This window comes from Octopus bimaculoides, chromosome 25 (assembly GCF_046866305.1).
Source record: "Octopus bimaculoides isolate indiv1 chromosome 25, ASM4686630v1, whole genome shotgun sequence".
Taxonomy (NCBI): Eukaryota; Metazoa; Mollusca; class Cephalopoda; order Octopoda; family Octopodidae; genus Octopus; species Octopus bimaculoides.
The window spans coordinates 1,645,260-1,669,786 of NC_142952.1; the positions used below are offsets into that span (position 1 = coordinate 1,645,260).

The window sequence follows — 24,527 nt, forward strand, 5'->3', positions numbered from 1 at the left end:
AATAGACAGAGAGAGAGCTGGAGAAACACGTATGCAAGTGTGAGCGCTTGGGGTGGGGCGGGGGTCGTATGGCTGAGATGGGGGTGGGGAACATTTGTTTTCATTCCCAGTGTTTTGCTCTATTTTTATCTTTTTCTATTATTTCCCCCCTTTTCCTCTCCCACTCCCCCCTCTCTCCCCATCCACCATCTCATACTTTCCCTTTGTTTTGCAGTATTTATTACTTCTGTACATTTATCATTATTATTATTATTATTAGTAGTAGTAGTAGTAGTAGTAGTAGTAGTAGTAGCAGCAGCAGCAGCAGTAGTAGTAGTAGTAGTAGTAGTAGTATTTGGTCGTATCTGTTTCTATAGTGCTCTTCTTCGTTTCACATACACCTACACACACATACACACACACACCACACACACCACACACACGCACACACAGACACACACAAACACATATATATATAGAGAGAGAGAGTGGGAGAGAGAGAGAGAGAGAGTGGGAGAGAGAGATAGAGAGAGTGGGAGAGAGAGAGAGAGTGGGAGAGAGAGATGGGGAACAAAACGAGAGAGGGACAGACAGAAGGAGATATAAGCATATATACATACGTATATATATATATGGAAAAAAGTGTATATATATGTGTATATGTATATATATATATATATATATATATATATATATATATATATATATATATATATATGTACTCTTTTACTTGTTTCAGTCACTTGACTGTGGCCATGCTGGAGCACCACCTTTAGTCGAGCAAATCGACCCCAGGATTTATTCTTTGTAAGCCTAGTACTTATTCTATCGGTCTCTTTTGCCGAATCGCTAAGTTACGGGGACGTAAACACACCAGCATCGGTTGTCAAGCGATGTTGGGGGGACAAACACAGACACGCAAACATATACACCACACATACATATATACATATATACGACAGGCTTCTTTCAGTTTCTGTCTACCAAATCCACTCACAAGGCTTTGGTCGGCCCGAGGCTATAGTAGAAGATACTTGCCCAAGGTGCCACGCAGTGGGACTGAACCCGGAACCATGTGGTTGGTAAGCAAGCTACTTACCACACAGCCACTCCATATATGTGTCTTCTTAATCAACGCACTCATCGGTTCAATTTCCACTCATTTATTATTTTCCTTCTAAAATTTTCGTTGCTTCTTGCAACCTCTTCAATAGTTGTTGCCTCTGAATATATATATATATATATATATATATATATATATATATATATATATATATATATATATATATATATATATATATATATATATATATATATATATATATATATATATATATATATACATATATATATATAATAATAATAATAATAATAATAATAATAATAAATGAATTACTTATATGTTTGCATCGATGCAAAGTGCAAGGAATCTTTTAAAATAATGAAGAATTTCACAAAGACTTTCGTTGACTGAGAACGTAGCTTAAATTCTGCGTTCTTTTTGAGAGATCTTTTGCATTAATGCAGGCATGTGAGTAATTTATTTATTATTAAATATCATAATATAAATTATTTACATGTCTTTAAGTTACGAAACAATTTGTTGTGATATTTGATTTTTTTTATTTTGGAATAAAATTTCATCAAACTATTTCTCAGTCATTTATGACGAAATAATGGAAGCACCTTAAAATTTCAAACAAATTTATTTTACTATGGGGTGGGACCGCCTTTGGCAGTAATTACAGCTTGAATTCTACTCGTACAAAGTTTGAATTGTTTAAGGAATTTTCGTCTTGTAGTGATGATGGTGGAGGATATCGACTCCTGACTTGTTTTTTCTAAAATGCACCATAAATATTCAATAATATTGAGATCTGGGGACTGTGGTGGCCAGATAAGATGTTCGTCTTCACTAGAATGTTCCTCGTGCCATTCAGTAACAACTTTTTATAATACGTCAGCGTAATGTAGCGGTTCGGCAAAAGAGAGCGATAGAATAAATACCAGGCTTAAAGAAAAAAGTACTGAGCAGTTCATCTGATTAAAAATTCTTCAAAACTCTTCATTAGCACAGCCAAATGACTGAAACAAGTAAAAGTTTATATATATATATATATATATATTCTCCCACGTACATTCACACACACACACAAACACACACACACACACACACATTACGCAGTATCTGTGATTTATTTCTCCTTATGACTGATTCACTGGTCTTGTGTGTCCTGCAGTAGCAAACCCCTCCCTCTTTCTCCTCCTCTCTTCATAACCAAGCAGCTGTTTAACCAATGAGGCGTTGCTAATTAACATGGATGACTGATCCTGTAGGTTTGTACTTTAGTAGTAGTAGTAGTAGTAGCTTTAGTCACTTTTGTTCCACCTCAGATCTGTTGTGACCATATGATTAGTGTTCTAGCGTTCCAGACATGACCACATCGTCTTATTTACAAACAATACATAGAAGATATATTTTTCAATGTCCTTTAAAAACCATAAGACTTGTCTCGATTGAAATTTGTCGCCGGACGATTAGCCATGTAGAAGTCCATTACATGACCTCACTCAAGATTGTTGTTATTGTTGTTGCTGTTGTTTAACCCTAGGTCATCTCTGGTTGAACAAACATGATCAAAGTCATCCCAGCCATGACCATCTCAGACCACGTTACGCAATATGTTCTTTGTGATTTTTATTTTATCAAAGAAAGTACAATGTAAGTCTTGAGGGATTTGGTGGTGGTGGTGGTGGTAGTGGTGGGTGTGGTTGTGGTTGTGGTTGTAGTTGTGGTAGATACAACTAGAAAAGTAGTGTCAGGTAACGCAGGCTACTTATCACCTGTTCAACGTAAATCATTAAACAATTGATAGAATTTCTCCGCCACCATCACCACCACCACCACCACCACCACCACCACCACCTGCCTATTATATGTCTCGAATTAACTATTAGAAACTATGATTAACATACGGAAAAGGAAGAGTTAGCTGTGTGGGTCATGTTGCCTCACAGATGAACGTGATTGGTGGAGGTTTCTAATTGGGTGCAAAAGAACAGCAGAGACATGACCCCTGCACTTCTTGCACAACACCTTTGGACACACCTCGAATTACAACACCAGCATATATATATATATATATATATATATAGATATATATATATATATATACGACAGGTTTCTTTCAGTTTCCGTCTACTAAATCCACACACAAGGCTTTGGTCGGCCCGAGACTATAGTAGAAGAACCTACCCAAGGTGCCACGCAGTGGGGCTGAACCCTGGTCCATGTGGTTGGTAAGCAAGCTACTTACCACACAGCCACTCGCGTATATTTTTGTGTGAATGTGTTTGTGTTAGCTCCCTCCTTCCCTAACTACTACCGTTTGATAACCGGTGTGAGTTTGTTTACGTCCCAGTAGCATAGTTTTTCGATAGAAGAGTACTGAGGTCGATGTGTTCAACTAAACACTATTCTACAAGGCGCTGTCCAAGCTTGACCGCTGTCCAATGAAAAAACAAAAAAATAAAAGACAAAAAATTTACCAGCAATGTCAACAATTTCCGTTTTCACATTAATCATTTTATTCACACAATCTTTTTTCTCTAAATATGTATTTTTGACATCAAACGAAAGTCCAAGGAGAATGCAAAGTCACCGACGAGAGAAAATGCCTCGCTTCTTCGCAGACCAACAAAGCGGACACGAAAAACGCAAATCCAACAGCTTTTCAATTCAGATCTGACTGCACTGGTTATAAACCCCTTTTTCATTTGTTGCATTCAGTAAAGTGCGGCCATGCTGGGGCACCGCATTGAAGAAGGTTTGGTCGAATGTTTCGACCACAGTACTTACTTTCTTTTTTTTTTAAACTTTGCACTTATTCTATCGGTCTCTTTTGCCAAAGCGTGAGGTTACTCGGACATAAATACCAACACTGGTTGTCAAGCGGTGGATGAGGAAACATACACACACACACACACACAAACTCACGTACATACATACAAACATACATACATACATACATACATACATACATACATATGTATATATATATGCGCAGGCATGGCTGTGTGGTAAGTTGCTTGCTTCACAACGACACGGTTTCAGATTCAGTCACACTACGTGACACTTTGGGCGAGTAACTTTTACTATAGCATCGGGCTATATATATATATATATATATATACACACATATATATATATATATATATATATATATATATATATATATATATATATATATATATAGAGAGAGAGAGAGAGAGAGAGAGAGAGAGAGGGGTTGGAGAGGGAAAGTGAAAGAGAAGGAAAGAGAAATACCCATATGCATGTAATGTGTCTATGTCTTTTTTTTTTTTTCTCTCTCATTCACGTGTTACCCCAAAAAAACTCTATCCAATCAAACAACTACAAAGAGCAGAAACCGTCCTGTCATCACTCCGTTGCATCGTCATCGGGCGAACGCGTCCGCCACAAGTTGTAACAATAAACATATTATGACTCAATAACACCGACCTTCTTTCATCCGTTTCTCCTACTTTGCGTTCATCTCTTTGTTAATTCAGTAACAACGCATTTCTTATTGTCACACTAGTAATACCATGTTCACGTGTGTTTGTGTATACATGTGTGCATGTGCATGTGCGTGTGTGTACCTGTATCTATATTTATATCTCTCTATATATATGTGTGTGTGCGTATGTGTGTGTGTGCATTGATGACGTCATGAAAATGTTTTCTAAACTTTGGAGAGAAAGTGGAATTATTCTCTTTCGAAACAGTGGATCTCGAAGCACGTAAAGCTATGAATAATAGCATGAAAATATTGGGTTGAAAAATCCCGTTGGTTAGAAATAGTCGGAAGCTGCTTGTGGGACACGCACCCACATCTGTAGGCATTTACATATATGTGTATGTGTATATATACACACACACTCACATATATATACATATATATATACATACATACATACATATCTATATCTATATCTATATATATATATGTATATATATATATATATAAACACACATATATATACACATATATATTGGTGTTAAATGTGTTGGTGCTAGTATTGGAAATGGCGATGTTGTTAATGGTGATGATGGTGTCGGTGGTATTGTTATTAAAGGTGGTTTGTGGTGTTAAAAACGGTGATTATTGATGGTGAGGACGGGGCTCCTTATTCCCCAGCTAAGTAAACTGCGATAAGAAAATTTCATGTGCCTTATCTCGAGATGACGAGAACGAATTATATTTAGTTTGTTATAAGCTTTCAACCCTGTTTTTCTCAGATGTTTCGCCTCTAAAATAAACTGTCTGTTTGTTAGAACAAACATCTTCAAATAAAGGTCCGATTACTAATCTCATCTACATCTGCAACATTTCATCATTTACTGTATTCGATGGTGTAAAAGACCACACGGCCAGATTAAACACACCCCAAGTTTCGGCAGTGCACCTCCAGGAAAAGTTTTTAGGAGTAGGCGTGGCAGTGTGACAGGAAGCTTGCTTCCCAGTCAGATGGTTCGGAGTTCGCTAAGTAACGGGGGACGTAAACACACCAGCATCGGCTGTCAAGCGATGTTGGGGGGACAAACACAGACACACAAACATACACACACACACACACACACACACACATATATATATATATATATATATATATATATATATATATATATATATATATATATATATATATATATATGCATACGACGGGCTTCTTTCAGTTTCCGTCTACCAAATCCACTCACAAGGCTTTGGTCGGCCCGAGGCTATAGTAGAAGACACTTGCCCAAGGTGCCACGCAGTGAGACCGAACCCGGAGCCATGTGGTTCGTAAGCAAGCTACTTACCACACAGCCACTCCTACGCTTATACTATCAAAAGAAGATATTGCGGTCGATAAAATGAAGTACCAACAATACTGAGGTCGATTTAATCGAATTGTGCATTTCCCTAAAAAATTTCCGGTCTTGGAACCTGAAACGGACCGGTATTCCGTTCAGTTAGGTAGATTACGATTTCGGTCATTTGTACGTCACGGAAGTCGGACATCCGGGCTTTATGCATCTTAGAGCCCAGGAAAATAATAATAATAATTATAAAAAGATGATTACGGATAAGCTTTCCGGAACAGGATGTCGGATATTGCATATCATCTCATAACACCGCCGTGTGTGACTGTTATCACGCGTTAATAGTGTCTCCATCGTTAACACGGATACTATCTTGTTAGATCGAGGATGCTGAGGTTTCGAACCCTCGTCAAAGCCATTTACTTCACTGATTATATAATAAGGTCCTTAAGAGGGGCATGACCATTACAACCCACCCACACACCCTATAACACCCCACCTATCCACACAAAATGATAGAGATCTCGAAATGAAATTGATAGTTCATGGTGATTAAGAAAGTTAACAAAGTTAAGAAATAATTGCAGATAATTAATCGCTGATAATTGTTTAATAGCCGTGTTAGATTACACAACCATCGATAGCTGTATCTGTGTGTGTGTGTGTGTGTGTGTGTGTGTGTGTGTGTGTGTGTGTGTGTGTGTGTGTGTGTGTATGCGAGAGTGGGTGATATCGCCATAGGATGGTTCAGTGATACCTGTTATGAAGTAAGATAACAACCGGAGTAGAACTCGCTTAAAGATGGTGTCTTGGTCACGTGGTGATTGTCGGTGGGTAGGTGAGTGTTTGAGGAACTGGTATGTCTATGTAAGCATGTATATATGTATGAGTGTGTGTGTGTATGCATATAGATAGATAGATAGATAGATAGATAGATAGATAGATAGATAGATAGATAGATAGATAGATATATAAAGCCTTGTGAGTGGATTTAGTAGACAGAAACTCAAAGAAGCCCATCGTATATATGTGTGTGTGTGTGTGTGTGTGTGTGTGTGTGTGTGTATTCGTGTGTCTGTGTTTGTTCCTCCCCCCATCATCGCTTGACAACCAATGTTGGTGTGTTTACGTCCCTGTAACTTAACGGTTCGGCACAAGAGATCCGATAGAATAAGTACCAGGTCTACAAAGAATAAGTCCCGGGGTCGATTTGTTCGACAAAAAGCATGGCCGCCGTCAAATGAATGAAACAAGTAAAAGAATAAAAGAATACTCGTATAACGAACAATTTGGTAAACGAACAAGTCTCTGAAGCTGAATGTGTTCGTATAAAGAGACTTCACTGTATATATGTATATACATATGTGAAATATTAAATCAAAAATGAATATGTTTTTTGAATTCAATCTTTGCTTTTCGTACTTTCAGAAAGAATGTTATCAGCGTTGCTTGTGAAAAACTTCCTTAAACATGGCCAGAAAACAATATCACATTCCAAAAGTAATTCCACCATTTTTTGCAATTCTTTTCGTCGTCTTCACAAATGGTAAGTTCTTCAATCACGTAAGTTCTCGCACCACTCAATAATTTCCCATTTCGCGTATAACAAGTCTCTTTACCACATGTAATAAATGTCTTTGTCACAGTTAATGTATTCCAATATTTCACTCAATAATTTCCCATTATGAGATGTAATATGTTTTTTATATGACGTTACGTAATAAAGCGGTGAGCTGGCAGAATCGTTAGCAGGCCGGACGAAATGCTTTGCGGTATTTCGTCCGTCACTACGTTCCAAGTTCAAATTCCGCCGAGGTCGACTTTGCCTTTCATCCCTTTCGGGATCGATAAGGAGTTACCATTTGAGTACTGGGGTCAATGTAATCGACTTACCCCCGTGCCCCATAACTGCTGACCTTGTTCAAAAATTTAAAGCCAATATGAAGTTACGTCGGTAGTTTCTGTAGAAGGCGGCAGGCTGGCAGAATCGTCAGCGTGTCAGACTTTCTTCTGGCTCTTTGAGTTCTGAGTTCGAATCCTGCTGCTATGCATTTTTTTCGGCATATTGATAATCCTTTCTATTATAGGCCCTAAATTTGGTGAAAGGGGGTTAGTTTATTACAACGACCCCCAGTGCTCAACTAGTACTTAATTTCATCGATTCCGAAAGGATGAAAGTTGAAGTCCATCACAGTGGGATGTGAATTCAGAACATAAATACGGACGAAAATGCCGCCATGCATTTCGTCCGGCGTGCTAACGATTCCGCTTGTTCGCTTCTTTGAAAAGGGTCAATAATCCTCTCAAGTACAGGAACAAGGCCTGACATTCAGTGAAGGGATCAAGTCGATTACATCGACAGGATTAATAATCCATTCTATTATAGACACAAGGCCTGCAACTTTGGGGGAGGTGGTTAGTCGACCCCAGTGCGTAACTGGTACTTATTTCATCGACTTTCCAAGGATGAAAGGCAAAGTCATCCTCGACGGAATTTAAACTCAAAACGTAAAGACGAACGAAATGCCGCTAAGCATTTTGTCCGGTGCACTAACGATTCTGCCTGTACGCCGCCTTGAAGACTTCAATGCCCTAAAAAAATGTTTTTCTTGAATAGTAAATGAAAATTATGCTATCAAAGAATATTTAAGTTCCTATGGTGACCCATATGCTGAAACGGTAAATACACAAATATGTCAAAACAAGTGCATATTAAATAAAAGCTACTTTGCAAATACATTTTGGCTGTAGAAATATCTTAACAATGGGAAAAATATGCAATTTATTTACACTGAATTCGTTTTAATTGTGAGAGTGGATAACGTCTAAGGATATAAATATATTTATATTGTTATATATAATAGATTTGAATGTGTTATTATGTATTTCAACTAAAAGGTTTATTGTTGCTTGATGCGTAGAGGTGGATTTTCAGGAATATCGTTATATTTTGAAGAGAATTTTGGAATTTAAAAAAAATGTTATTGTGATTCCTGTTAACTTGGTGTGATTCAAATATATTCATAAACACGTATTCTTAAATATAAATATGGTGATACACAACTCACTCACGAATAGAAATACAACCCACTCACGAATAGAAATACAACCATATGCAATGGCATATACAGGGAGTTCGAAGTAAATTTGACGATTTGTATGTCTCCATTTTCCAGGGACAGTCTGATGTTTTGTTCAAAGGCTAACGATGTTTGAGAACGTAAAGATTAAAGTTGAGAAAAAGTTAGCTGACATGGAGTATTGGAAGCCATCTGAATATTGGAAAAGAGTTATTCGTATCATGACGATTCGCGCCTAGTATCAATATGTCGACATCATGATTGCTGCTCAATGCTCTGTGAACATTGTAAAGGCTGTAAAAAGCATCATGGACAGCTACAAAGGAAACTAAGAAACCATGGCCAGCAGGAAGGGACACAGCAAGCGTTCTGAATGCCTCTGCACGCCGGAATTCATCCGGCAGTTGACTAAATTCAGACGATTATGTGAAGCCGCTGGAGACTGTTGTCAAACCATGGCTGCGGATAGTTGCTTCTGGAAGGCTCCTTGCCAAATCTCTGGAAAGTGTCAGAAGGTTTGCAAATCTAACGGAGGCCTCAAAAGACATTTTAAGATCCACAAAAATCAGAACTTATCTGCAGCTCTTGGTGGTCCAAATCGGATGTGCAATTTATGTGGATGTCTTTTCAGAATATTGTCTGGTTTAAAAAGCCACATCAGATGCCATCATGGTTCTAAGGTGTTGGTACAGGAGGTGGTGACCAAACTCTGCATAAGGAGTAGACGACCACCATCATGTATGTATGTATCTATGTATGTATTCATGTGTGTGTGAGTTTCTCTCTCTCTCTCTCTCTCTCTCTACATACATATATATATATACATAAACACACTCACACATACACACACACACATATATTTCTACAAACATGCATATATGTAAATAAATATGTATATATATGTGTATGTATGTTTGTGTCTATGTATGTATGTGTGTGTGTGAGTGTATGTATGTATGTATGTATGTATGTATGTATGTATGTATGAATGTGCGTATGTAAGCACTTAGTAAGCGTCTTTTTAAAAGGACCCTGATACGTTTCCTGATTTCCTGGTTGAACTCTGACCCCGGGTGTATTTGGTGACAATACACGCGTCCATAAAAAGTGTTACAACCGATATTAACAAGATTTCGGTGTGTTTGATGTGTGTGAATCAGCGTGCAATATAACGCCGCGTAAAAGCTGTCCTCAAAGTCAAGTAGCAGCTCTTGTCTCAATGGACTCAGATCTGTGACAGGAAACGTAAGAACGAGAATTAGCTAACGTTTGCCATGCTTATTATGGAGGAAGCTAAGTAATCTGAAGAATGAATACAGCACTGTGAAAATAATATAGAAATAAGGAGATAACTATCGCATTTTAAATGAAATAATTACTAAAACACAACACTGAAATATAAACCTTTGTTTAACGGTTGAAAACCAGTTAGCTATTTTTCTGAATCATCAACTCTTCTTAATTTGGAAGCGTTTCCATTTTGTTTGCTTATCGTGTGTTCTAGTTCACACTGCGCAAACTTTGAGTATTCTATTTTATTCCTTTTTCTTTCTCGTTATTTCATACAAAAGGCCTCTCTGAACAAACTACAAAGATTTATCTAAAAATAAATAACCTATTTAATATTAATTCTAATTAGTCATTAGCATAACAAACTATTCTAACAGCCACACAGTTTCTTTTTACAGATTTCGCCAGATAGAATCGACTTCACGTTAAAATTAATTAATTTTTTTTCTTTGTTTCTAATCAACTCTCTTTACTTAATTAGTACAGATACTAATTATATTAATATTAATTACTAACCAATTTGACGACACGTTTTCGTGCCATCTGAAGTCCTAACGTCTTGGGTGTTATCATTAGCAAGTCTCACAGCCCAGATATTTATATCCGTAAATAGATATGTCTTGCAGACGGGACACTGTAGAATTAACGAAGTGTTATTGTTAACATGCAATATTAAATTCAAATAGTCATATTTCACTGGAGAAAATATTCATGTTTCAAACTCAGTTTGTTGTTGTTGTTGTTGTTTGGTCTAATTTAAAAACCGTCCAGTTAATTCTTCATTGAACACGTCCTCCGTCGGTTACGACGATGACTATTCCAGTTGATGTGATCAACAGAACTGCCTGCTCGTGAAATTAACGTGAAACGTGTACCCTTAACATAGTTCTCAGGGAGATTCAGTGTGACACAGAGTGTGACAAGGCTGGCCCCTTTGAATTACAGGTACAACTCATTTTTGCCAGATGAGTGCACTGCAGCAACATGAAATAAAGTGTCTTGCTCAAGGACACAATGCACTGCCAGGAATTGAACTCATTACTTTACAATCGTGAGCCGAACGCCCTGACCACAAAGCCGCCTACCATCACAATTTTTCATTATACAAAATTAACTAAAAGCATATTCCGTAAACATGTTCGTTAGATTTTATAAAAATCTAAATTTTTTTTTAATGTCTTTTCAGGAGTTCAAACAGAGATGGAGAGTCTGTATAAAACAGTGTGTTCCCATCACAAACTAGTCATTACTTGTCCATATTTTCACAAAATCGCCATCAAACGCTTGTATTATGGGATTAAACCGAATGCTGTTTGTAACAACCGATCGCTAATAACGACCGGACGCTTCCCCATGTGTTGCCGTGGTGGTCCACAAGACTGTATTGTATTAGACGCTTCTCAGTATTCTAACTATACAATATATTGCTCTGGGTATCGAACCTGCGATCGGAAAGTTGCTGCTGTGAAAAGTTTGTCTACGTGTTCGAAACCAAACCAAGAAACACATTACCAACAGATCGTCTACCATTGTGTCCAAGGTGAGGAAATGTTCTTGTAGAACAAAGTATTTCTCCTTGACTCCTCTATCAATCTCCCGCTCTCATTCTCTCTCTCCCTCTCTCCCTCCCTCTCTCTTTCCTCCTCTCTCCTCCTCTCTCCCCTCTCTCCCCCCCTCTCTCTCTTTTTCTCTTCCTCTGTATATATACTCTTTTACTTTTTCACTCTTTTACACGTTTCAGTCGAACAAATCGACTCCAGGACCAGCGGTTCGACAAAAGAGACCGATAGAATAAGTACTAGGCTTACAAAGAATAAGTCCTGGAGTGGATTCGTTCGACTAAAGGCACATTGAAATGACTGAAAGAAATAAAAGAATAAAAGAATAAAAGAATATATATCGGTAACGTGTTACAAAATGTTACGCTTAACCAACCAATTCTTATCAGTTATTTGACAAACTAATCTTAAATTTATCTTTTAATATTTCCTCTTAATATCGCATTTAATATATCACTCATAATTCTTTTATCTGTTCATATATATATATATATATATATATATATATATCTTTATATTATATAAAGAGAGATGGAAAGAGGAAGGAAGAGGAAGATTTGAGAGTGAAAGATCTGACATATTAGGTACATATGTGTGTGTGTGTGTGTGTGTTGGACATCAGTCATGTGAGTAAAAGATGTATATTTTTTGCATCAGTTTTTATCTGTTGCCATACTTTGATAAGTTGTACTCTAGATGTCTGTTTCTAAAGATAAATAATCACAAATGATGTTTAATTAAAATAATCTTGTTACTTCTTTAGTTTCAAAATGTAGGTGGAGATAAATATAGAACGAGGTTTATGTCTACTCTCTCTTTCTCCCTCTTTCTGTCTGTCTGTCTCTCTCTCTCTCTCCCCAGCTACACTTGCATTTTTACACACATACACGCACATATACATACTCATACACACACACACATATTTAAAACCTGTATTTATTAAATGATACTCATCTCCTGCCAGATGGAATATTTTTTTGCTGATTCTACGGATAATGGAACAGTACATTATATATATATATATATATATATATATATATATATATGTAATGGACGGGTGAATTGTTATTTTAACAATGGGGTGGGGAATGTACTCGGATTGTTTATTTTTATGAAAAGCTGAACATTTTTTTTATTTGAAACCCTGAGCATCACGCTAGCAATAATTGAAACGACTGAAGTGTTACGTGGGCCATACGTTACATTTAAGAATCATAAATACAACTGCATTGCCAACATCAAATCTAAGTTAATAAACTCAAGTGAAAATGAGCTCGATAGATAATATGTGTATGTGTGTGTGTGTGTGTGTGTGTGTGTGCAGGTTCTTGTATGAGTACAGTCCCCCCGTCCCTCACTCCGTACAATTCCAGTGATATTGTCTCGTATTGTTTTCCACAGAAAGCAACATCATTCCATTCTGCAGTTCTGGTAAAAAGAGAGGAAAAACAGTTTTCATCGGAAACAAGAACTACCCGGAATCTATTACAGGAGGCATTCACGAGTGTCACTGCCAAGTATATTCAGGATTTGGCAGCAGAATTACTCTCCATGCTGTGGACATCACAATAAGCTCCAGTAGCGAATTGGTATGTCAGAAAGGTTTAAAGATTTCGGATGTTCATGGCGAAGAAATTGAGATTGGCTGTGGATATAAAGGTCTATACGGATTCCGTACAATTTACCAGAAAGGAGCAAACAATTTGACCGTAACGCTTTACAGTCTGTCAGAAGACTCTCGTGGGTATGTTTGGCTGCAAGCTAAAGGTAAGTTGCCTTCTGCACATCTCTATATAGTTTTGTCTGTGTGTCTGTGTGGTAAAGAGGCTTGCTTCTTGTTGACATAGCTTCGGGTTCAGGCCCACTTCCTGGTACCTTGGGTCGAGTAAAGCCATGTGAGTAGATCTATGTGCCAGCATAACGTGGCAGTCCTGTAAAGGACGATGTTACTGTTGTAAGACTAGAGATGGGAGCGATGACCTCCCTTGCAAATGCTATATACGGACACAGACAGTGTGTCGTTAGTCAGCTGGAAAAGATGTTTTCCTGGGGCTAAAACAACAGTAACGACGTCGTTTATAGGACTACCACGTTATGTTGGCATAGAAACATTACTATCTGGTACTGTTACTGTATTTCTATCGCTCAGAGATTTAAATATATATATTCAAGTAGTCATTTTACCTTGTCCTTATTCTAAGTGCAAGTTTTGAAGTGTGCACTTCGATTTTAACAATTATTTTTTCAAAACTATAATGGAAGTGACAAAGTTGCATATTCGACATATTTTGCTCTATGAGTTCAATAAAGACAACAACGCAATGGAAAGTGCGAGGAATATTAATGCAGTATATGCGGATCGGACAATAAGCGTAAGCTAGTGTCAATGGTAGTTCCAGAAATTCTGAGCTGGAAACTATAGCCTAGAAGACGAGCCTCGTCTTGCAAGATCTGTAGAGCTCGACGAGGACGTCCTGCAAACCCGAGCTCGGCCACATACAGCGAGGATGATATTCCAAAGGCTGGAGCAATTTGAATGGGAATGATGCTTCACCCACCATATTGGCCAGACATTGCCCCATCTGATTATCATTTATTTTATAATCTTCAAAATCATTTGGACGGAAAAAGTATAGATTCTGTAGATGAGGTCAGAAGAGTACTGGAATGAGTATTTTTCGTCATGGACAAGTGAATTTTGGAAGAGGGGCCTTGCATGTCTACCCGATAGATAGAAGAGCATTGTAGAGAATGAGGGAGAGTGTATTTTAGATTTCCTTGATTTTTCCATGTTATCAGTACATTTATTAATTTATTTCTGTTCAGCGGTGGAGAAAGAGGATTATGTCATCGTTGAATGCCATGAAGACGGTGTCGTGGTACCGCGAACCAAAGACAAATACCCATTGGTTGACAAAATTGATGGCTTTGATTCTTCCGGTGACAAACCTGGGACTGAACCGACCAGTTCAGTGGCGACCATGAGAGAAGGGAAATCCGAAAACGATGATGAAGGAAAGGAAGAAATAAGTTTAACGAAATTAGGTAAAAGAAAAAAGAACATTACTCTCCAACTCCCTTCCTCTCTCTCTCTCTCTCTCTCTCTCTCTCTCTCTCTCTCTCTCTCTCTCTCTCTCTTTTTTTCTCTCTCTCTCTCTCTTTTTTTCTCTCTCTCTCTCTCTCTTTTGGTGTCTCTTTCTCCTCTCTCTCATTCATTCTCTTTTGGTGTCTCTCTCTCCTCTCACTCTTTCTCTCGCTTTCTTCTCCCCCTCTCTTTCACTGTATTTCTTTCTCTCTCTCACTGTCTTCTCCCCTCTCTCCTTTTTTGGTGTCTCTTTCCCCTCTCTCTCATTCACTATCTCTCCTTTCCCCCTCGCTCTTTTTCTCTCACTGTCCTCTCTCTCTCTCTCTCTCTCTCTCTCTCTCTCTCTCTCTCTCTCTCTCTCACTCTCTCTCTCACCACACATTTTTGTTTATTTCTCGCTGACCAAACACCACAAACTGTCCTCTACTACTACTACTACTACTACTACTACTCCTGTCGTTGTTGATGCTTGGTTACTATAGTTACGACGTCTCCATTGCAGTTTATGCTATCGGTGGTGCAGCTGCAGCGATTCTCTTGATTCTGGTCCTGGCCTTGATTGGAATAGTTTTGTATTGTCGAAGGTAAGTAACGAACCCTGATTGCTTCGTCCTTTGGCAGAAATGCTTTCATCTGAAGAAAGTCTCTTAACTCATTCTCATTTAAATCGTGCATATTTTTATATGCAACACCTATAATATATTTATGTGGACCATGGCAAAATGTAAAAAACATCAAATGTGAACTACAACAAAAAAAAAAGATACCATTCCAATACAGAAAAAGATGAGAGGATTTTACAGCTGGAAGGCTTTTGATCATAGATTTGCCTGTTTTGGACTGACCTAGGGCTAAAAAAAAACAACTACAACCACAAGAGAAATAGAAAAAGTGTAGATGTCATCAACATTAATTAACAAATAGTTTTATTTATCTGGGGGTTTTTTCTGCATTCTGGACACAGTTATTACAAGGGAGATAATCATTTCTTCATGATATTTAGTGGGATTAGAATTTTGAATTTGAAATTAAGGAAGTATAAGGAAAAAATACATAGAATTAGATTTAGAAAATTACTATTTGTAAATCTCACAACGAGAGATATTCAACAGCAGTACTTTGGAGTTAAGATTATTTGCCAACATAACATGGCAGTCCTGATTTAGGATTAATGTTTCTGTAATTTAGCCCCTGGAGACATCGTCTCCAGCTGGCTATACAACACGATCTGTGTCCTTATATTTTCATTATTCTTTTGATTGTAATCATTTTCTTTCTGGTGTTCTTTGCAGAGTGAAAAAAAGGAAGAGAAGATTGTCTCAGCTTCAAAAATCATCCGTTTTCAATCCTTCAAAACTAGAAAACAAGCAAGACCCTTATAACTATAATGAAGATCATTACATCTCCATTCGTCGAAGTCCTCTCAGGGTTTCCACTTACAGCACTTTGCAAGCTGTCACTAAAAAGAAACCACCCAACTCCTTTGATCGAAGACACAGCGATCAAAATGGTGAGCTAAGTAACCATTACTTAAATGAGTTTGAAATGACAAATATTCCAGAAGAAACATCTGTTGATCCCATTGGTTCGTTAGCCAGGAAATCAACCAAGATTCCAAAATACGAGATGTCTTCCTGTCAAGAAGCAGATACACTTCCAGGCAATAGCCATTATGCTAACATAACATTTTCTGCACCTCCCAGTGAACAAAATACACTTAGACGCAACAAAACCAGCTTTTCGTCTCAGCCATCATGTGACAATGAGAAGCTGGAATTTCTTCCTCCTCCTTTAGAATCATTTTTGTCTGACGATGACAAGGACATGTATTATCCCACATCTCATAATACACCACCGATTTCGCCAATGACAGTTGACAACTATGATTGCAATTCTTCAAGGCAAGGTGAATACTACAAGACTCCGGTCATCCATCCGATCTATGATACCGTATCAGAGGACCAAAATTTTCTTCCTTCACCAACATTCCAAAATGATAACTATCTCATCAGGGAAAATCTCCCTGCTGCTAAGGCAGACTTGACCTATGACCTGAATGTAGAGAATGGTAACATCCCTCAAGGAAACTTTCTTGAACCAAACCATTATAAAATACCAAGGCAAACATCAAACAGTAACTTTATTTTCCCTCCGCCACCTTCTCCAACAGACTTTAACGATGACTTATATAATTCAAACGTCTACTGTGAAATGCAATTAGGTTCAGATAAAAATGATAATTATAATTAAACAAACTAATTGATATCTTCCAGATTTATCACTGAAGTTCAAATCGAAGTTTAGCAGTTGACTTTATTATTATCATCATCATCATCATCATTATTATTATTATTATTATTATTATTATTATTTATTATTATTATTATTATCTGTTATTATTTTGGGATTACTTCAGTAGAATTCTGGAATGAAAGTTATCAAATGTATATAATAACATTAAATACTACTATTGTGAAAAAAAGAAAAAAAGAAAATAAAAAAGGAAAACGTTAGCAGTAAGAGAATATTACAAATCAAACAAAATCAAACTTCATCCCAGATTATCTCATAATCCAACATCACACTCTTAACAGTGGGTTTTTTTTTTCATGTACAGCTTATTCACCCAACCAAATAGACATATTTTGAATCCTCATCATGCATGAGTGAAGCTTCAAATTCTTCAAGAATAACTCTGCTCAAAGCCACTTGTGGGGTTTAATTATTCATCTTTAACACCAATCGATCTAAAATCAATTGGTTGCTCTCACAACTATACACTAAACCTCACTTAACCCTGTGCCACCATAAAGCAGATCACAGCTACGACTTGTCTCAGATTCAGGTCAAGGAATATCGAAATAGTTCGCATTTTACATAAAGTCTACTTTTTCTATTGAAATATGATATTTTTGGTAATTGATATGGTATTGTTATTTGTCAATGGTGTTTCAATTGTTTTTTTTTTTCATATATATATTTTTTTTAATAGTATATGCAGTCTAAATTATTTATTTATTCAAATGGAAACATTTTGTGACATTTATGATTGCAAAGGTCTGTATGAACGTCTTAATGTCTTTTTGAAAATAAACGTGTCAACAACTTCAAGACGCTTTTTAAATCACATTTTCTTTCTGTTTTTATCTGGAGCCATCATCATCATCTAATGGTTGGGTGCCTTTCCTGTCACCAATCCTCACCTGTTTCCAAACAAGGTCAAAATATTAGAAATTGACACCGCTTGTATCATAGGCTGTGACGCACATTTACAACTATCACATGATATAAAAGAAAGAGCCACAAACACACACATGCGCACACACAATATTCTTACATACATTTATATGACAAGCTTCTTTCAGTTTCCATCTACCAAATCCACTCACAAGGATTTGGTCAGCCTTGAGCTATAGTTGAAGACACTCAAAGTACCACACAATGGAACTGAACCAGGAACCATAGTGATTGGTCACCATGCTGAAAGCTTGTAGCCCCAACAACAGCATTCGTTTCTCCACATGTATGAAGTAAATTAATGAATCTCACGAGACGACTATTGTCCTCCATAAATAACAATGGTGGCGAAAGCGATGAAAGCAGACAAAAAGGAAACCGCTGAACATTTCTAAAGTACTTTTATGTAAATTGTTCTTCCCTTTTATTTCAAAAGAATATAGTTCATAGTTCGGTGTCGATGTGAAAATTTACCGATGAATTATTCAGTTCTGACTAACAAGCATGGCAAGTGTCGAGTGTCGTTGAGTAGACACAGGCTGACTTTTGCTAAACTTTTGCTAAATTTGAATCTCTTATACGATTTTGATATGCCAGAAATGAAATATTCTATCAACTCATCAATTTCGAGATCTTGGTATATGTCGTTGATGGAAGAGTATGGATGTGCAGTTCGTAACTAAGTGGTTGCTAGTTCGATCCCGATCTATAATATAATAGCTACACATTTGGCAAACTAATAGCATGTGAGTGAAATTAAAAAGACAGCATCTCTACAGAAACACTTCATGTACACTTGAGTGTGTATGTATGTATGTATATACATATATATATATATATATATATATATATATATATATATATATATATATATATATATATATAGAGAGAGAGAGAGAGAGAGAGAGAGAGAGAGAGATACATAGATAGATAGATAGGTATGTATGTATGTATGTATGTATGTACTACCGTAGTTGAATAATATTCTTAAAGCCGCAGTTTACTCACACGCGGCATCTTTCAGAGCTTGTCGCTAATTCAGTTCTTCACCAAACTGAAAACTGTTAACATTTTTGAAGAGGACTGGTCCCTCGTTACATTTTGGCATAAAAAAAATTGAGATTGTCTGGGAATCGAGTGAAGTGCCGTTACGTCTTCTTCCCTATTATAATATGCCTGCTTTGGCTAGGACTTAAGTGTCAAATATCCACCGCGACTACATATCTTACAGCAACAACACCTTGCAAAGTACCCTTAAGAAGTGGCGATAAGAGGTCCTTATATCAGTTCTTCGTTCAACGAATGAAGTTGAAGCACAGATTCGGTTTAAGAGACAAATCAGCCATCGCATGATAAATCGTATAACATAATATTCGGTTGTAATAAGGAAGAGAATTGCTAATCTCCGTTACACATTATTTAAGGAAAAATAACGGTTTCAAAATTTGGTACAGGGTCAACAGTTTTTGAGGAGAGAGAGAAGTCGATGTGCTAAGCATTCTTTTCTATTATAGGCACAAGGCCTGAAAATTTGGGGAAGGGGAAAGTCGATTACATCGACCTCCAGTAGTTTAGTACCTCGTTTCACGGGATAGCGTTTACAAAATGCCTCATTCTCCTTACTTATCAAAAGCGAAACAACACAAGAGACTAGATTTATTTCAATCAAACAGAAGTTCTGCACAGAGGGTTTTTTTTAAAATTCATATTGGATTATACTATCTCAGCCAGGATGTATATCTTTATAGATATTTGCGTAGATAAGGAGGCCTCCCACGTTAAGTTTAAAAATGGATTTTACTTTGATGGATGTTATGTTGACGTGATGAATTATGAGCAAAAGACGGATTTATCTTCACTCATGTTTTATTGATAACAATTTCCACTTGACTTTAAAATATGTACAATTGATTAATACATGACGTGCGTATGAATTACGAATTGTCAGAAAAAGACAAAAGTATAATTGTTAGTGGTAACACGAATAATTTTTTCAGTGAAGTAGTTGGATGAAAATTCTAATCAAACGTGAGACCAAAAGCACACACAGCTTCGGGCTGCCATAAGCTAAATATTCACCTACCAGTCAAAGAGTTGGTTCGATTTAATCGACGATATCATTCCATTAAAATGTGTGAGTGACCTTGAGCCGGTGTCAGAAATCATTATATTATGGCCCTTTATGCTTTCTACTCGAATCTGATCGAGGTCAACTTCGCCTTTCATCCCGCCAGCGTCGGTAACATTAAGTACCAGGCAATTAATGGATGTTAACTTAATCGATTCTTCTCTCACCTAAAGTTTCTGGTCTTGTGACTAATGTCAGACAGACATTATTTCCTCGTGGCTGCTTTTCTTCTTGAGGTTCGGGTTTCAACGGTGGTACGCTACTAATAACTCCGTCATCCCCAGAATACCAATTTGTCCTTGGCTGTTCACATTAAAACTTGTCTCATCTCCACAATCGTTCGGCCTTTGTTTGTTTCGCCCACAGCTTTATTTCCCTTCAACAACGGACGGATCTTTCTGTCCTCTTTCGACCCTTTCAATATTCGTCTTAGGATGTTTTCACAAACCAAATATTTTCTTTATCAATTCAGTAATGTAAACAAATGTCTTAAATAAACATTTACATTTATTCAAAAGATACTCATTTCTTTCACATTTGCTTTTTAACAGAAAAACCCCCCAACCAGCTGCGTAATCGCAGTTTTCGCTTCTCTTCCAGATGATACTAGCACTCCTTTGATTATTAAATATAACTCAACGATTGGAGTAAATTCAGAAAAAAAAGTAGCGCAGCTATTTTCTGAGAAATCATAGAAGTAGGAAATTTAAGGTCATTGACTCTCTTCCTCCTCCTTTTTTTTTTTTTTTTTTGCTATATTTAAACTATGCTTTTGTTTGTTTGTGGCCGTAACCAGGGTCGGCTGAAGATACGAGTAATTCGAACAGTTTGATCGGGGCTCCACAAACGCGAGGACCTGATTGATAAATTCCAAGAAATTCAATGTGAAAAGCAAAAACAAGAACAAAACAATAAATAAATGATAAGACATTTCTAATAATTTATTTCTTTATTTCTAAATTTGCAGTTTTTACTTTTTGTTTAAAAAAAAAATGCATGGCTGTGTGGTAAGTAGCTGGCTTACCAGCCACATGGTTCCGGGTTCAGTCCCACTGCGTGGCACCTTGGGCAAGTGTCTTCTACTATAGCCTCGGTCCGACCAAAGCCTTGTGAGTGGATTTGATAGACGGAAACTGAAAGAAACCCGTAGTATATATATATATATATATATATATATATATATATATATATATTTGTGTGTGTGTGTGTGTGTGTGTGTGGTCCCTCGCCATCGCTTGACAAACGATGCTTTGCAATAAGTTCCAAGTCGACGAATTATATCATTGTTCTGATGAAAATCGTTCATGGCTTGAAAAATATTGGTCAAGTTTAATAAAATCTAATATGTTTTCAATGCATGAAGTGGCATTGTTGGGCCCAAGGCCCATTGAAGAGCCCTCCACAGGAGCTAGCTTAAAACCCGCCGAATAGGGCGGCTTTGAAGCTACTAACATAATACCTTTATCAAACAATGTCTTCCCTTTCTTTTCATTTACTCCGCTCCTCGTTTTACCTTTTGGTTGTCCCCTTCTAAACAAGCGAGTTCTGGTTCTAGTTCTACCCTCAACAGCACATTTTTCTACCCGTTCCTCTCTGCAATGCTTCTGAGCAAATTGGAAATAGAAAAAGAAAATATTTAAAAATATTTTACTTATTGTATGATCTGTTCATTTAAAAAGAAAATGTTTGTTTTATCTTATCCTTCTTTTTTTTCTATTTTTGATTACAAATGTGCGAGGTGATTCATTGACACCCTGTAATTACACACACACACACAGACACACACACACACACACATATATACCTATGCGTGTCCATACGTATGTATGCGCACGTACCAACACACGTATCTACAGAGGCGTACACACTTGCTTAAATCCAGATATACTAATATACTTACCTTCATACTCGGACTGATGTCTATAAACATGTGCCTATGTACACATACGAATATATATGCATGTGTGTATGTGTGTGTGTGTGTGTGTTTGTGTATATATGAGTCGCTATGTTTGTGTTTGTGCGATGTTGGGTGAATGCGTGCGTGTACCCATATGTGTGAACATATGAGTCAGTGTGTGTGTGTGTGTGTGTGTGTGTGTGTGTGTGTGTGTGTGTGTGTGTTTGTGTGTGTGTGTGTGGGATGGGGTGCGTGCATGCGCTTATGACTGTGTAGTTGTATGTATAAGAAATATATTCATAGCTGTATTTCCTCTCCAATACGTCATGTTTACAAAGGGTGGCCTGGCTAAACCATTCATTACATATTGATATCCGAAATAATAAAGGTAGATTACTGTTAAGTAGCTTGTTTGCTTAGTTTTCCTTCCACAGCCTCTGGCAGCAATTGCATCTTAAACAAACTACTTTACTTTCCACTCGCATTCACCCGTTCTCTGTCCAGCCTTATAATCAAGAAATGGCGAAACACTCGAGATTTTTAAACTACTCAGCCGAGTTCAGATGTGATCAGTTATGCAGTGCCACGCCAAGGCGAAACTTACTTAAGAAAGCGAAGCCATTAAGTTTTCCTCTGAAGTTAGTTTAATACTTAATGACGGCCGAAAACAAATATTTCAACGTTAAAGTCAATTACTAAACAGACAGTCAATACATATGTTTTTATAAAGGTAAGTTTAGTACAGATAATTACCAGCAGTCATTAGTTGATTCGAGTATTAATTAACCGCTCCCTTTTCACTGTTATTTGTTCTGCTTTGTGTTCTGGTTGCTGAGACAAAGCAATCTTAATGTTTCCAACTGGTCAAACATTAGCAATTCAAGTTAGATGGGTTTTTAAACGCTCGCCGTCGTGGACTGATATGTCGACTTCTAGTATGTCGGCAATAGATTGGCTAAAATTTCGTAAGTTTAAAGGGTTGCAACTTTTTTATCGTTATTTTCTTGAGAAAATATGGCGGCAAGCTGGATAAAATTTCTTCGCAGTATTTCTATCAGCTTTACAGGGAAGGTTCTGTATACAGAAACATAAGGATATATATGAATGTACGTATGTTTCTCTGTGGGGTTGAAGGTGTATTGGGTATATATCTCCGCGTGGTGCCCCAGTCAGTTCCCATCTCCGCGAGAGATACTTTCTCATCCGTTGTATGTGGCCAATTAACACGAGCCGTCACCCCAGCCGGATCTTCATGAAAGAGAACACGAAAATCGAGCAACGTGACCAAACGGTTGAAACTGACGCTCCCAAATCATAAAAGAAACAAGACAAAATTTAAATATAGGCTAATACACGAGGTCTGATGAAAAAGTAACGGGACAGGGGTTACAAATAGAAAACTACAGCACATGTTAATCCGCCATTTAATCTCCATCGATGTAGTCTCCTTCTGTAGTCATCCATTTTATCCAGCGTCCTTTCTATTGATGGAAGCATTCCCGGAACTTTTTTGAGATAGCGAGTAGCTGCTTTGTCACATTGTCTTGGATTTCTTAGATGTCTTGAAATCTTGTTCCTTTCTAGAGAAATTCCTTTCATGCCTTGGTTTCGGGGTCATAGCCATAGACCCACATTTCGTTCCCTGTTATGACAGTTTTCAAAACTTTCCCTCTTTAACACAATCAAGGGGATCCTGTGCAGCTGAAAACCGATCTTCTTTTTTTTTAATGACCACACTCTACACACTTTACTTCCAAACACTTCCTTAGAGAACGGAAGCAAGCGAGGGTGTTATAACTTCGTATCCATGCGCGACAGACTTCGAAGTCATTCGGTGTCAAGTGGCTTCACTCTGCGTACTTTAGCTCCTTTACAATAGCAAAATCTCCAATACTTTTTGATCAGGCCCTGTAAATATATATTCAGTGACTGTTCATACTAAACTGGTCACTAACTGCTTCAACCACAGACATAACCCACCTAGAAAAAAGAAAAGAAGAAATGTCAAAGGCATATTGACATATTGAGTGTGTAGTCAATAATCTGACATTTTTCGAAATGCGACATTTCTTTAAAATTAAAGATGGAAATACAATCTACAGGAAATTCTTGGAATGTGTTCTTTTTCTTCATAGAACATTAGTAGTTTAAGAACCGAGAAGAGTGAACGTTCTTAGTGTTTACTTAGAGAATAATAAGCTGTTTATTGCTTTTCTCAAAATCGAACAGGATCTGGTTAAAAACTTCAATTTTTATTATAAGCTTATGCAAACAACTGCTATGTGTTCGGTGTGCCAACGCACACACGCCATGAGCATGAGTACGATTTTAATGTAAGACATTGGTCATCTATCTGTCTATCCTTCTATTTGTCTTTCCGTCTGTCTGTCTGTCTGTCTG

At 37.3% G+C, this 24,527-nt stretch overlaps 1 protein-coding gene across 1 annotated transcript in view; it reads left to right on the forward strand.

The window, feature by feature from the left end:
* LOC128250676 (uncharacterized) overlaps nucleotides 1–17,261 on the forward strand; it is a 39,662-nt gene extending 22,401 nt beyond the window's left edge. The window contains exons 2-7 of the mRNA XM_089342348.1: nucleotides 7,277–7,394; nucleotides 11,405–11,758; nucleotides 13,179–13,544; nucleotides 14,604–14,822; nucleotides 15,365–15,446; nucleotides 16,155–17,261. Coding sequence (XP_089198474.1) covers nucleotides 7,319–7,394; nucleotides 11,405–11,758; nucleotides 13,179–13,544; nucleotides 14,604–14,822; nucleotides 15,365–15,446; nucleotides 16,155–17,112 — 2,055 coding nt within the window. The 5' untranslated portion in view covers nucleotides 7,277–7,318 and the 3' untranslated portion in view covers nucleotides 17,113–17,261. The remainder of the gene's footprint in view (nucleotides 1–7,276; nucleotides 7,395–11,404; nucleotides 11,759–13,178; nucleotides 13,545–14,603; nucleotides 14,823–15,364; nucleotides 15,447–16,154) is intronic.
* Nucleotides 17,262–24,527: the final 7,266 nt, after the last annotated feature.